Source organism: Bos indicus x Bos taurus, chromosome X (assembly GCF_003369695.1).
Source record: "Bos indicus x Bos taurus breed Angus x Brahman F1 hybrid chromosome X, Bos_hybrid_MaternalHap_v2.0, whole genome shotgun sequence".
Lineage (NCBI taxonomy): Eukaryota > Metazoa > Chordata > Mammalia > Artiodactyla > Bovidae > Bos > Bos indicus x Bos taurus.
In genome coordinates, this window is record NC_040105.1 from 113561015 (window position 1) to 113575804 (window position 14790).

General features: G+C 44.0%; 1 protein-coding gene across 1 annotated transcript; it reads right to left on the reverse strand.

Annotated features, from left to right (window-relative positions):
* Positions 1–3178: 3178 nt before the first annotated feature.
* On the reverse strand, positions 3179–14459 carry LOC113887330 (piezo-type mechanosensitive ion channel component 2-like). The gene is made up of 9 exons (XM_027534426.1): positions 14095–14459; positions 12553–12701; positions 10402–10575; positions 8117–8197; positions 6271–6477; positions 5716–6038; positions 5191–5366; positions 4797–4922; positions 3179–3427 (listed from the first exon to the last, which is right to left on the reverse strand). Exons 1-4 carry the CDS (start codon positions 14248–14250, stop codon positions 8161–8163), a joined length of 516 nt encoding a protein of 171 aa, XP_027390227.1. The 5' UTR covers positions 14251–14459; the 3' UTR covers positions 3179–3427; positions 4797–4922; positions 5191–5366; positions 5716–6038; positions 6271–6477; positions 8117–8160.
* Between the last annotated feature and the right edge of the window lie 331 nt (positions 14460–14790).

The window sequence follows — 14790 nt, forward strand, 5'->3', positions numbered from 1 at the left end:
GGGTGCCCACTCTCACCACTACTATTCAACATAGTTTTGGAAGTTTTGGCCACAGCAATCAGAGCAGAAAAAGAAATAAAAGGAATCCAAATTGGAAAAGAAGAAGTAAAACTCTCACTATTTGCAGATGACATGATCCTCTACATAGAAAACCCTAAAGACTCCACCAGAAAATTACTAGAAATAATCAATGACTATAGTAAAGTTGCAGGATATAAAATCAACACACAGAAATCCCTTGCATTCCTATACACTAATAATGAGAAAACAGAAAGAGAAATTAAGGAAACAATTCCATTCACCATTGCAACGGAAAGAATAAAATACTTAGGAATATATCTACCTAAAGAAACTAAAGACCTATACATAGAAAACTATAAAACACTGGTGAAAGAAATCAAAGAGGACACTAATAGATGGAGAAATATACCATGCTCATGGATTGGAAGAATCAATATAGTGAAAATGAGTATACTACCCAAAGCAATCTATAGATTCAATGCAATCCCTATCAAGCTACCAACAGTATTCTTCACAGAGCTAGAACAAATAATTTCACAATTTGTATGGAAATACAAAAAACCTCGAATAGCCAAAGCGATCTTGAGAAAGAAGAATGGAACTGGAGGAATCAACCTACCTGACTTCAGGCTCTACTACAAAGCCACAGTCATCAAGACAGTATGGTACTGGCAAAAAGACAGAAATATAGATCAATGGAATGAAATAGAAAGCCCAGAGATAAATCCACGCACATATGGACACCTTATCTTTGACAAAGGAGGCAAGAATATACAATGGATTAAAGACAATCTCTTTAACAAGTGGTGCTGGGAAATCTGGTCAACCACTTGTAAAAGAATGAAACTAGAACACTTTCTAACACCATACACAAAAATAAACTCAAAATGGATTAAAGATCTAAACGTAAGACCAGAAACTATAAAACTCCTAGAGGAGAACATAGGCAAAACACTCTCTGACATACATAACAGCAGGATCTTCTATGACCCACCTCCCAGAATATCGGAAATAAAAGCAAAAATAAACAAATGGGACCTAATTAACCTTAAAAGCTTCTGCACATCAAAGGAAACTATCAGCAAGGTGAAAAGACAGCCTTCAGAATGGGAGAAAATAATAGCAAATGAAGCAACTGACAAACAACTAATCTCAAAAATATACAAGCAACTCCTACAGCTCAACTCCAGAAAAATAAATGACCCAATCAAAAAATGGGCCAAAGAACTAAATAGACATTTCTCCAAAGAAGACATACAGATGGCTAACAAACACATGAAAAGATGCTCAACATCACTCATTATCAGAGAAATGCAAATCAAGACCACTATGAGGTACCATTTCACACCAGTCAGAATGGCTGTGATCCAAAAGTCTACAAATAATAAATGTTGGAGAGGGTGTGGAGGAAAGGGAACCCTCTTACACTGTTGGTGGGAATGCAAACTAGTACAGCCACTATGGAGAACAGTGTGGAGATTCCTTAAAAAACTGGAAATAGAACTGCCTTATGACCCAGCAATCCCACTGCTGGGCATACACACTGAGGAAACCAGAAGGAAAGAGACACGTGTACCCCAATGTTCATCACAGCACTGTTTATAATAGCCAGGACATGGAAGCAACCTAGATGTCCATCAGCAGATGAATGGATAAGAAAGCTGTGGTACATATACACAATGGAGTATTACTCAGCCATTAAAAAGAATATATTTGAATCAGTCCTAATGAGGTGGATGAAACTGGAGCCTATTATACAGAGTGAAGTAAGCCAGAAGGAAAAACACCAATACAGTATACTAACGCATATATATGGAATTTAGAAAGATGATAACAATAACCCTGTGTACGAGACAGCAAAAGTGACGCTGATGTATGGAACAGTCTTATGGACTCTGTGGGAGAGGGAGAGGGTGGGAAGATTTGGGAGAATGGCATTGAAACATGTAAAATATCATGTATGAAACGAGATGCCAGTCCAGGTTCAATGCACGATACTGGATGCTTGGGGCTGGTGCACTGGGACGACCTGGAGGGATGGTATGGGGAGGGAGGAGGGAGGAGGGTTCAGGAGGGGGAGCACATGTATACCTGTGATGGATTCATTTTGATGTTTGGCAAAACTAATACAATTACGTAAAGTTTAAAAATAAAATAAAATTTAAAAATAAATAAATAAAGTTCCTGGGCAATTAAGAGTGTTTAAATCCAAACCCCTCAGATGGCTCTCTAACTCACCTGACAAGTTTACCCGGACTCCTACAGCTATGCATACGATTGTTTACAGTCTCCCAGCCTCGAGAGGCACAGGAAGCTTAAGATATTCAAATAGCTTAGAGCCTCTCAGAGAGTTAGAAACTGTCAGAATAAAACTAGTAAAAGATTTCATTGATGAGCCAATGCTTGCTGCCAAGTTTTCACATCCCCTGAATTGTATCCTTGAATATGTATTAATTAATAGTTGGTATGTAGAAAAAGTAAGTAGTGGCCTTGGTGTTAGTAACTTTAGACCCTTAAGGTAATAAATTCTTTCCTTTGTTGTAAACCCATTACACATCCACCCTATAGGAATGCAATTTTATCTTCGGAAGATGGCACCAAACCTTAAAATAATTACTCTTAGAGAATATAAGTCTTTGTTGATAAGTCCTTGTCAAGAGTCATAAAATGTTAATAGGCCTTCTGGCCAGAAGATGATGTAAATCACCTAAACCATTTGTATACGATAAATTTGCAGGAAAGAAACCCTGGATTTTGATAAGGATGAAAAACTGCTGACTTTGCACCCCCTATTATCCTCTATGTGTAACTTAGGGTATATAAGCCCCTGCTGAAAATAAAGCTACGGGCCTTGCTCACCAATGCTTGGTCTCCCCATGTCATTCTTTCTTTTCACCTTCTGGCTGAAGTTTCCATCTGGAGCGTGGATATCCTCTGCGACCATTTATTTGCCTGGGCTTCTAAGACCCACTCGAGAAGGTGTCTAAGGTGGGGCACCTTCTGCTAGTCGAGAGGGCGCCTGCAGCCTCCGTGGTCAGAGCTAACCTGGTGTCACGGGTTATACTGATTTTCCACGTAAACCAAGCTACTCAGCCTCTTTTCTCCACTGAATTTTTCCTACTGAGCTATCCTCATTCTATTACTCTTATATCTCTAATTAACATATAAATAGTCGCCTAGGCCGTCTCTCCTTCAAATACCCTGGATCAGCCGGGGCTGGACCTCGGCAGTGCTTGATGAAATACTTGGCACAGTTAACAAGTCTATCATCCAGCTGGAGTCTTGTGATGTTGTGGAAGATGGTTTTAGACACAAGGGTTGAGAGGTTGTTCCATCCTTGGTAGTACTCCTGATGGCGGTAGATGGTGACCTTGAAGGCCAGAATGGCCAGCATCAGCAGGTTGTTCTAAAAAACAAGGAAAATACAGGTGATGCCACATGGTCATTTACAGTCTCTTCAAAAAGCCATCTCATTTCACTGTGGGTTTCTAAAGGGACAGTGTGTGATCAGATCCCACATCCATGAAACAGTCTTGACTTTAAGGCTCATTTTCCCTGTTTTGTGGTAACAAGGGTGGAGTCATCTCCAGTTTGCAAATCAGGCTAATTTTCATGATAACAGGATTTAGAACCTCTACACCAATGACTGGCAATGGTCACACCAGATCCAGAAAAAGTACCACCGAACCACACAGCTGGGTCCAGTTACTCGGAAGGGTTGTCCAGCCTTCTCTTCAACGAAACGTGAGAAACTCTTATTCAGCATCCTATAGGGACCCTGGGAAACAGACTGAGCTGCAGACTGGGGCTCAACTTAGCAAGTTTTGAACACAGTACCTCTGAAAGCTGGCTGGAGAGAGCAGTAGAGTGAAAAATATGCTGAGCATACTACAAAATAATAATATAAAATAGGTAACATTTATGTGCCAGACATTAATCTAATCACCCCTTGCAAATATGAGTTGGTTTTATCTTTGTAACAGCTCTTAATGGTAGACATCATTTGTATGTTACAAACAATATTGGTCATATGAGCAAAAAACCAGAAATCTACACCAAGAGAGAGAAGAGATGCTTAGTACACTTTCAGACTCTAGGAGTTGAGTACAAAGGCTTTAATTACATCATCAGCATAATCCATCAAAGTAAAATGCTCCAACTATCCATCATAGTAACATGTGAATAATCTGAACTATATTGCTTTCCTTATGCTTGTTACAACTATTTGAAATCAGAATTCACTTTTCAAAGACACGCTGTTTATATGTGGCTACTTCTAAACATAATAGATGCCACTGATTAAAATATGTAGAATTTAGAGAGCAAACATTTCTTGTCATGCTACGCTTACTTCTCAGAAATAATTACTCTGACCATTTGGTGTAATTTACTCAATATTTTTTCTTTGTGCCTACAAGACATCATTCTATGTATCCTGTTTTGAAGTTTGCTTTTCTTTTTCAACATTACAATATATTTTGGATATCTTTCAGTGTCTGATAATATCATCAATCTACCTCAGTCTTTAAGTGGTTTCATAACATTCCAGTGAATATATTTGTCATACTCTATTCAACGAATCTCAAATTACTCAGCTGATTTCTTTTCAGCACAATTCAATACCGATTTTAATATTCAGTCATGTGTTTTGGAGGTGACTGCAAACCCCATGTTAGAGGATGAGGCTGCTCTCAAAGGTGAGGTGAATGGTCTCCAGGGAAAGGGCTGCAGACGTGAACTTGGCAGAGGCAATGCTAAGGATGAGGAAGCCTTACCCTCAGGTAGATGAGCAGAGGAGACGACTTCCTGAGGCCCATCCATTCCATGGGATCAATGGGTGTGCTGTAGAGCAGAGACTTGTTCAGCTGGTGCAGGGGTATGTTCGTCTGGTTTTCATTTGGCTGAAAAGAAGAAAGAAGGGAGTAAGAGACGGCCCCACAGTCAGGAAAATTCAGACTAGTCTCCTTCAGCTTTGAGCAAAGGGACTCAGGGATGGGGAGGGAGGACCCACTTCAGAGGGAGTCAGCATCAGGAGAGACGGGACCAGGACACTTCTAACTCACTGAGCTGATGAAGGCCTGATGGCGAGTGCTGGGGGACGTGGGTACCCCAGGCTCTGCCTCCCTTCCCTGAAGGCCAGGCAAGGAGACCCCCGTCTCCAAGGCTCACCAATCAACAGTTCACAGAGAAGTTCTCAGGCTTGATGGTCTGCAGCTGGTACAGCATCTTACAGACGATGATCACACATGTCCAGACGGTGCAGACACTGAGGGCAGATGGTGGAGCTTGGCGTATGGCAGAATGAAAGCCCAGGAAATCAGAAACACATAGTTGAACAGAGACACCTGAGAACACAAAATTGGAAATGCAGACAAAAATATGTCACATGGCACAACATCTAAAAACCTAGATGTTTTTAGGCAACTTGACTGATTCGTTCCTCTGAGCTGAGCAAAGGTTGGCTGAGCTCTTATGTACAAGAAACGGTCGTGGGTGTTAAGATATACATTTTGTACACAGACAAGTGTACAACCAGGTGATGTTAAGTAACATCACAACAGGAAACTACAGAGGTGAACAGGCTTCTGGGAGGACACTCAGGGGGTCCTTGGCCCAACCTGGAGCTTCAGGAACCTCTCCTGGGAGAGAACACACCTGAGCGGTGCCCTCAAGCTGTGAGGAATTCAGACATACCCACGGTGGGTGGGCATGTGGTGCACAACCACATCTGTGAGTCAGCGTCCATCTCTGCCCCATCCGCGCTCAGTGGGGGACCTTAAGTCCGAGCGGCCTGGGGCTCCAGCTGGACGAGACACCTGGTTGGGTCTGGCCTGAAGACAGAACGGCGACACTTGTCTCCTTCACAGACACCCAGATGATGTAGGAGTACATGATCTTGATGATGTGCAGCTCCAGTATCCACCACAGGAAGGTCTGCAGCTGGTAGAAGCCCTCTAGGAACAGCAGAAGCAGCACTGTGAGGTGGTCGATCACCAAGTGCCAATTGTTCCTCAGACCTGCAAGGCAGGACGTGTGTGCAGCTGTGAGTGGAAGCCTGGCCTGTACAGATTGCTCCCACAGTTTCTAGTTCACTGCCCGGGTCAAGTATATACTTGAGCATATATTGAATATATATTCTATTATATACTTATATATTGAGTATATATTTTATTCACTTGGAGCAAGTCAGCGTTTTGTTTCCTCCTCCTGTGAGCCAGCATCCAAGCGGCTCCTGGGCAGGCAGCTTACCTGACGTCTCCTCCTCATCTTCATCCTCCTCGTCCTCATCCTCATCCTCACTGTTCCTGTCAGGTTCACCCTTCTTGGCTTTTGCAGGGCATCCCCCGCAGTGTCTCCTCCCCAGGCCCAGCCAGCTGCTTGACTTCTGCTACCTCCAGGCTGGCGGTCAGCTTCATCATGGTGAGGTCCAGAAGGCTTCACTCGGGGTGGGCCAGCCTGTTGGCAGAGAGCAGCTGAGTCAGGGACGGAAGGGCATTGGGAGCTGAGAGTGAGTGGCACGTGGAAGAGGATGAACAAAATGGAAGTCACTACACAGCCTGGCATGTGGGCTTTTTAGCATCTGGTTGTTTTTTATTTTTTTAAAGCTCTTTCTAAAAAATGAACTGTAAACTCAGGTTTGGTGAGCTCTTCCAATTCAGATTCTAGTGAAGAGTCAGTCATGAGAGCTATCAACACCTAAACTTGACATTTTTTCCCGCAGGAGAAAATGGTCAGAGTTTAGGATGGAGAAGCATGAAATAGCATTGTGTAGAGCAAGTATTTCATGGCTTCACAGGGGGACTTACTCATTGTGGTGGATTGGTAAGTTTTTCTTGATGCTGCTCAAAGTAATGGAAACAGAAAGAAAAAAAAGGAGATGAGAACAGAAGAGTTATAAGGAGAGTCAGAGATCACAGATCATGCTACAGTCATCTACTGTACGCTGGGTGCAGGGGCCCTAACACCACGTGCATTCCAGGATGGCGGCCACAGTGTGTTTTGACTGGGAGCCCTGAGCTGAGCAGCTAATCTGAGAATGGATGGCACCGCAGTGGTGAAGGGCAGGACACAGAGACTGCTGAGGCAAGTCAGGTCATGCTTTCTCAGAAACACGGCAAACTATCCCCTAGGAATCAAGTCATTCACAGTTTAACGAGGGATTTTTTTTTTTTTAATTCTTAAATAACGTGTAATGTCGGGCAACCTTTGCATGGACTAATTTCATCCTGTGGCCATCTGAAGCATATGTGGTGGATGCAAATGTTTCCAAGGGTAAGCCTGCAACACACCCCATCCTCGGGCACCAGGTGAGCTGCCAGATCAGATCTGCGAAGAGTGCGGGAGCCCGGCTGAGGGGGCTGTAGCCTTAGGGAGCTCAGTGACTCTCGGGGGTCCAGCTTAGTTCATAGCAAATAGTAATGAGTATGATCTTGCTCCTCAATTTTTAAAGAGCATATCTTTTTATTCATATTCAAATGAATGTTTGAAGGAATGTTATTGGGCAATAAAGTAGACATTAGGAAAAGGCCTATTACAGATAATGCAGGTAGTCCTCCTCATTTGCAATAAATTATTCATTTCAGCCTGATTGTCACAAGACAGACATCGACTAATGTTATTGTATCTGTAATACTGTGGGCTCTGAGTAAATTTCACATCTCTGGAATTTTACTTTTTTTTATATAAAATGAAGTTTAGCTAGATGAAAATATAAGCTCATATGTAACTTGTTGGTTTTGTATTGAAAATGCCTGTGAAATTGGAGAACTGTGGTCAAGATTCTGTATTGCCGTTGGACTTTCAAGAGAGGTTCTCCTTCAAAAGCAATTTCTTTTAGAGATGTCAAGCAGGTAGATCACCACAGAATGTCAGAAATGAGTTGCTAATTTAATGAACAAAGAATGTTCTGAGGTCAGTGGAATAAAGTGTGCTGACATGTACTTGCTTATTTTCTTTTTGTTTTCTTCTCTTATTGGATATATGCATACATATAGCTGATTCACGTTGTTGTACAGCAGAAAGTAACACAACATTGTAAAACAACTATACTTCAAAACATAAATTAATTAAATCGTATGATCCCCCCAAAACTCACCTTTCAGTTTGGCTTTGATGATCCACATTAAATTCTCGAGGGCTCTACATGATGAATTCTTCAGACACAAGTGACACTTGCCTACAGGGCAGACACAAGCCACACAAACAACAGACAAACAGGCAAAGGATAGCTGGCTGTTTACAGAAACAACAGGACCAGAATCAAGTTAAGGAATAAAACATACTGATCATTCCCAGTTTTGGATTTTTTTTTTTTTTTTTTTTTTTGGTGTAGCATCTACTAAGAGGGCAGGAACAAAGAAGGCAAAGCATGACAGTCATTCCAATTCTGAAGATCTCTTTCTTCATCATTTTGACTCTAATGTAGCCACTTACTAGGGCCCTAGGGATTAAAAGTCACTAGTAAGGAAAACACTACAATGGAAAAGAGTTGTGAAAATGATGGGATACACATCCCATGCTCCAGGTAGAAATTTGGGGACTTTTATAGGAAACTCCTGCATGAAATCCCAAACTACCAGACTCAGATGAGTCCTTTGAACTCCTTGAGTTCCTAGAAAACTCTTTTCACAGAAGCAAAAATGAAATCCCTTGACCCCAAACCATACATACTACTGACATTACTCATTTTTGCCTCGCCGTTTACATTCTCTTACAAAAGTAACAGTTCAGAGGGTTCTAGGGGCTAAGCCTCAGCCAAAGGAGGGCCAGCCATGGCCTCAGACCGACCAGACCATGGGCCTCCTTCCTGTCCAGACAGGTGAGGGGGTTACAGGCTGGCCGGACAGTGAAGGAAAACAGAAGGACACATCTTGATAGGAGGCTGCTATCCTTTTTCAGAACCCACATAATTAAACCATGTTTACGTACTTAAGGAAACCCTGTTCAACACACTCAGTTTTCCATAATTCCACCAGTCAATATTAAAGGAAGTCAACCTTGAATATTTATTGGAAGGACTGATGCTGAAGCTCCAATACTTTGGCCACCAGATGTGAAGAGCTAACTCACTGAAAAAAACCCTGATGCTGGGAAAGATTGAAGGCAGGAGGAGAAAGGGACAACAGAGGATGAGATGGTTGGTGGCATAACTGACTAGATGGACATGAGTTTGAGCAGGTTCTGGGAGTTGGTGATGGACAGGGAAGCCTGGTGTGCTGCAGTCCATGGGGTTGCAAAGAGTCAGACATGACTGGGTGACTGAACAACAACAACCCCCAGCACAGCAGAATGTTCACAGTCTGACATTTCATGAACTATGCCTAATGAATTACTGCTTCATCTTCTTTCCATGGACTGTTTCCCTTGATGAGCTCAGGGGAATCTTCACCTGTGGTGTCTGTGTTCCTCTGAAGGCAGCACTTTGCTCCCTCATCTATGCAACAAGGGTTTCCCAGGAGTTGAATCACACGCTATTATGTGAAGCGGAGAGGAAAATCTGTATCAAGGCTCATTTAGAAGAATGCCTGTAATGTTCCCAAGATCAAGCAGGCCTAGGGATGTGTGCTGACCCGCTATGGCTCCATGCACATGGCCAGGGCGAGACGGGTCCCATTGGCTACTTGGAAACACTTTGTATTAGTATTTATTGATGGAAGACAGCAACAGGGAACTGGTCACAGAAATCACTGCCTTCACTCTTTCCTTAAATGTTACTCTGGTTACTCGCAGATGGCAGAACCTTTCAGCCGATGTCCTTCCTTCCCGAAACGAAAAGGAGAATTCTGTACTACGCTTTCACTTATAGAGACTGCCTTACTGCCTGTCAGTGCAACAGAAAACTCACCCTCTGAATTAAGCCAGATTCCTTAAACAGTTCTAAAAATACCCCCATCACCCCAGATACAAAAGACACATCACCATCGCAAAGGAACTTCAGTCTGCACAACTCCTCTGGACCAATTCACACGCCTGTCAAGATCACCCATGAAATGTCATAAATCACTACCCACATGCATGCTAAGTCGATCAGTCATGTCCAACTCTTTTCAACCCCATGGATTGTAGCCCACCAGGCTCCTCTGTCCGTGGGATTCTCCAGGCAAGGATACTGGAGTGGGTTTCCATTTCCTACTCCAGGGAATCCTCCTGACCCAGGGATCGAACTTGTGTCTCTTATGTCTCCTGCACTGGCAGGCAGGTTCTTTACCATGAGCACCACATAGGAAACCCAAATGACTACCTACTGTTTCATAAAGTGCCATCAAACACCCCACATTTCTTCTAATTTTTTCCCACTCAGAGGCTGACTGTCATGGCAAGTACAGGTTGAGATTCTTAGTGAGAGGATGGGAGGGTCTGGCTGCGCTTGCGTGGGCTCACCTATAGATGGCACTGTACTCCTTGCTGGGGATGGACTTCAGATTGGTGAGCTCTAAGAACCGGCCGTGGAAGTAGTACAGGTGCAGGATGCAGACCAGGAGGAAGGACGTGGGGATGAAAATGCGCGTGAACAGCTCAACCACCCTGAACTGCTTCAGGCCAAGGTCTTCTAGCCTGTGAAACAGGGCGGGTTTCCCCTGTGGGCTCACTCACCCAAATGTCCACTGAATTTCAGCTATTTCTCAGTGATTTCACACTGAACATTTTCAAGACAGAAGTCTCCATTTCCCCATGTTCCTGAAGCAGCTAAGCTGTTCTCGCCCCCTCCCCACTCCGGTCTTCCCTGGCACAACCGTCTACCTCGTGCGAAACGCCCAAGTCAGAATGCCCCCTCACCCCAACACTTTCCTGTCCCCACCATCCACATCCCTTCACTCTCATTTCCTGAATCTGTGCTCTTGTTTCCTCTCTAGTGACTCCTATTCTAGGTGAGGCTGCCATCCTCGATCACAGGACTGCCCCCCCAACTGCTGGCTGACCACCTGGCTGTGTCTACTATTCTGGCCCCCACATATCACTGTTTTCTCAGCCAGTCAAGGGTGCTTTAAAGACTTGTAGACATTTCACAGAGAATGAGATGCAAACCATCACCACCTAGGAGCCCTGCACCTCCAGGCACCTGGCTGACCTCCAGCCTCCCTGCAGGCGAGCCTTCATGCTATTCAGTGCACTCACTAAACTCTGTCCTGCCACAAGCCCTTTGCATTTGCTGTTCTCTTTTCCTGGAATGTTCTTCCACCTCTCAGCTCTCAATTCAGTTTTCTAAAGATAAGCTCCTTCTTATTCTTCAGGAGTTTAAATGACATCTCCTGGGACTTCCCTGGTAGTCTAGTGGTTCAGACTCAGCATTTTTACTGCTGAAGGCATGGTAAATGTGTGCTGGTCAGGGAACTAAGATTACACATGCCAAAAAGGTGGTGCAGCCAAAAATTAAAAATGATACCTCCTCAGGAAAGCCTGCCTGAACCACTCCATCTCTAGCTATTGTGCCCCCACTGTTCACTATCTCGGCTTGTTTTTGTTTCCTTCACAGATGTGTCTGTTTGTGATTTATTTGACATAAAGTAGGCTTTTTGGTTTGTCTCCTGTCCTAGAATGTAAATTCCACAGGACTCAGACTCCCTCTGGCTTCTTGTTGATATTCAGGTGCAGAAGAGTATCTGGCTCAGGCAAGGTGCGCAGTTCTATGCCTCCTTCTCTGGACACTCAGCTCTATGGCTCCTCCTCTGGACACTATGCCCAGTTCTGGTCCGATTTCTAAAGGAATTTAGGAAGTTTAGAGGAGCAGAGTAGAAAAAGCTAGAGTCCTGTCTATTTCATGCACGAGGAAAAGCTCATCACTGCTAGTCTCCATGGCCAACCACTCCTTGAGAATCCCTTGGATAGCAGGGGATAAACCAGTAAATCCTAAAGGAAATCATCCCTGAATATTCATTGGATGGACTGATGCTGAAGCTGAAGCTTCAAATCTTTGGCCACCTGATGGGAAGCCCCAGCATACTAAAAAAGACCTTGATGCTGGGAAAGATTGAGGGCAGAAGGAGAAGGGGACGAGAGAGGATGAGATGGTTGGATGGCATCACCGATTCAATGGGTATGAGTTTTAGCAAACTCTAGAAGATGGTGAAGGCAGGGAAGCCTGGCGTGCTGTAGTCCATGGGGTCACAAACAGTTTGACACAACTTAGCAGCTGAACAACAACTGCTTAGAATCTCAGCACTGGCTCCATCAGGGAGGGAGGCTGATGCTCTGTGTTACGAGCATCCAGTTAGGAATGGAGAACGTGTGACTGTGAGGAGCCAGGCAGGTGAGCTTCACATGAAACAGACACTAGAAAAGCCATAAGGGGCTGAGAATTCACTTTCCAGTCAATTCTTATTGAGTACCTATTATGTGCCAAAAGCTCAGGCCTAGGTCATGAGAATCCCAAACAACCAAGACCAATGAGTTCTGTTCTGGAGGAACTTACAGCTAGTGATGACATCAGGTTTTACTAAAACTTCCTTCCCGGCAATGTGTTTGGAACAACATGCCCTCGCAACTTCACCTGGTGGGTCACTTTCCACCCTGCTCTCCAGCACAGTTACTTACTTTTCTTTTTTCAGTCCAGTCATGTTTTGCCACAAGCCTGGGAAGTCTTCAAATTGATATGTGTATATAAAGATGAGCACCAGCATCATGTAGATAACCACTGACATCCAGAAGTACTTCAGGATCTGCCTCCACCACTCATAGTGCACCTGTGAGTCAGACGGTGAACAACAGATGAGGAAAAAGCATGTTAGTGGAAAACTCACAAAAATACCTGCTCCATTCAACGAAGACAGGGGATTCCATTCACAGATGTCTGAAAGCAAAGTCAAGTTCATTTTTAGTTTTTGAGGCTATGTTGCTCGTAGAGTTGGGATGATGTAGATTGGAATCTGAGGGCTTCCCTTGTGGCTCAGATGGTAAAAACCCGTCTGCCAATGCAGGAGATGTGGGTTTGATTCCTGGATCAGGAAGATACCCTGGAGAAGGAAATGGCAACCCATTCCAGTATTCGTGCCTGGAGAATTCCATGGAAAGAGGAGCATGGTGGGCTACAGTCATTAGGGTCACAGTCAGACACAACCAAAGCAACTTGGCATGCACGCACGCTGTGTTAGTTTCAGGTGTATAGCAAAGTGATTACACACACACTTTTCTTTTATAGGTTATTACAAAATCTGGGTATAGTTCCCTATGTTATTCTGTAGGTCTCTGTTTATCTCTTTTATAGGTAGTAGTGTGTATATGTTTAGAGAAGGCAATGGCACTCCACTCCAGTACTCTTGCCTGGAAAATCCCATGGATGGAGGAGCCTGGTAGGACAGTCCATGGGGTCGTGAAGAGTCGGACACGACTGGGCGACTTCACTTTCACTTTTCACTTTCCTCCACTGGAGAAGGAAATGGCAACCCACTCCACTGTTCTTGCCTGGAGAATCCCAGGGACGGGGGAGCCTGGTGGGCTGCCGGCTATGGGGTTGCACAGAGTCGGACACGACTGAAGCGACTTAGCAGCAGCAGGAGTAGCAGCAGTGTATATGTTAATCTCAAGTTCCAATTTTATCCCTAGTCTCACCTTCCTTTTAGGTTAATGATAAGTCTGTTCTCTATGTCTGTAGGTCTGTTTCTGTTTTGGAAATAAGTTCATTTGTGCTGTATTTTAGATTCCCCATGTAAGTGACAGCCTATGGTATTTGTCTTTCTCTGTCTGATTTACTTAGTATGAAAATCTCTAGGTCCATCCATGTTGCTGCAAATGGCACTATTTCATTCTTTTTAAGGTTGAGTAATATTATATTGTATAAATATGCCACATCTTTTTACCAGTAATCTGTCAATGGACATTTCTAAGGTCAAGAACAAGACAAGGATGCCACCGTAACCAATTTTCTGACTTTTTAAGAACATAATATTTCAAATTAGTGAACAGGTGGAAGGGGCTAATTCCTCATTTTATGATTCCTAGCCTGTATTGTTTGAATCTCATCAACCGCTTTACACGATGTATTCATGAGGTCACAGTAACACAGTGCCTGGCCAAAGGGAGCTCAGGCATACCCCTGGACAGATGTGAGGATGGTAAATGGTGGACATAAGCACCCACCTGATATAGGGCCCCATAGAAGATGAAGAGCACCATGTAGATGATCTTGTACATCACGATTTTACCCTTGAAGCTGATGAAGAAGAACATCCTGCTGCAGATGTAGATCCAGTACTTGATGAACAGGGCCATCAGCAGGTTCCTCAGCACCTTCATCACATCCTGTTCATCTACTTCTTCCTCTTCCTCTCTCTGCTCCTGCTGCTCCTCCTTCAGCACCTCTTCTTCTTCCTTCTCCTGAGCCTTGCTGTCCACCTGTACATCCTGTTCATCATTTTCAAGACAGAAGACCCTGCTATTACAAGGAGCCAGTCCATGGATCAGAATCACACACTCTGACCCGTGATATATGGGTGCCACACAATTTAGGCATTACCATAAGGCAATGGCACCCCACTCCAGTACTCTTGCCTGGAAAATCCCATGGACAGAGGAGCCTGGTGGGCTGCAGTACATGGGGCTGCGAAGAGTCAGGCACAACTGAGTGACTTCACTTTCACTTTTCACTTCCATGCATTGGAGAAGGAAATGGCAACCCACTCCAGTGTTCTTGCCTGGAGAATCCCAGGGACGGGGGAGCCTGGTGGGCTGCCATCTATGGGGTCGCACAGAGTTGGACACGACTGAAGTGACTTAGCAGCAGCAGCAGCATACAATTTAAATACTTTTAGACAGTTCTAATAAACAAGGCAGAAT

Coding starts and splice junctions, on each gene's coding strand:
- LOC113887330 (XM_027534426.1), bottom strand. CDS start 14,250: ATGAAGGTGCTGAGGAACCTGCTGATGGCCCTGTTCATCAAGTACTGG. Junction 12,702..14,094: donor TCTATGGGGCCCTATATCAG/GTGGGTGCTTAT, acceptor TCTGACTCACAG/GTGCACTATGAGTGGTGGAG. Junction 10,576..12,552: donor ACTGGACTGAAAAAAGAAAA/GTAAGTAACTGT, acceptor CCTGTTTCACAG/GCTAGAAGACCTTGGCCTGA.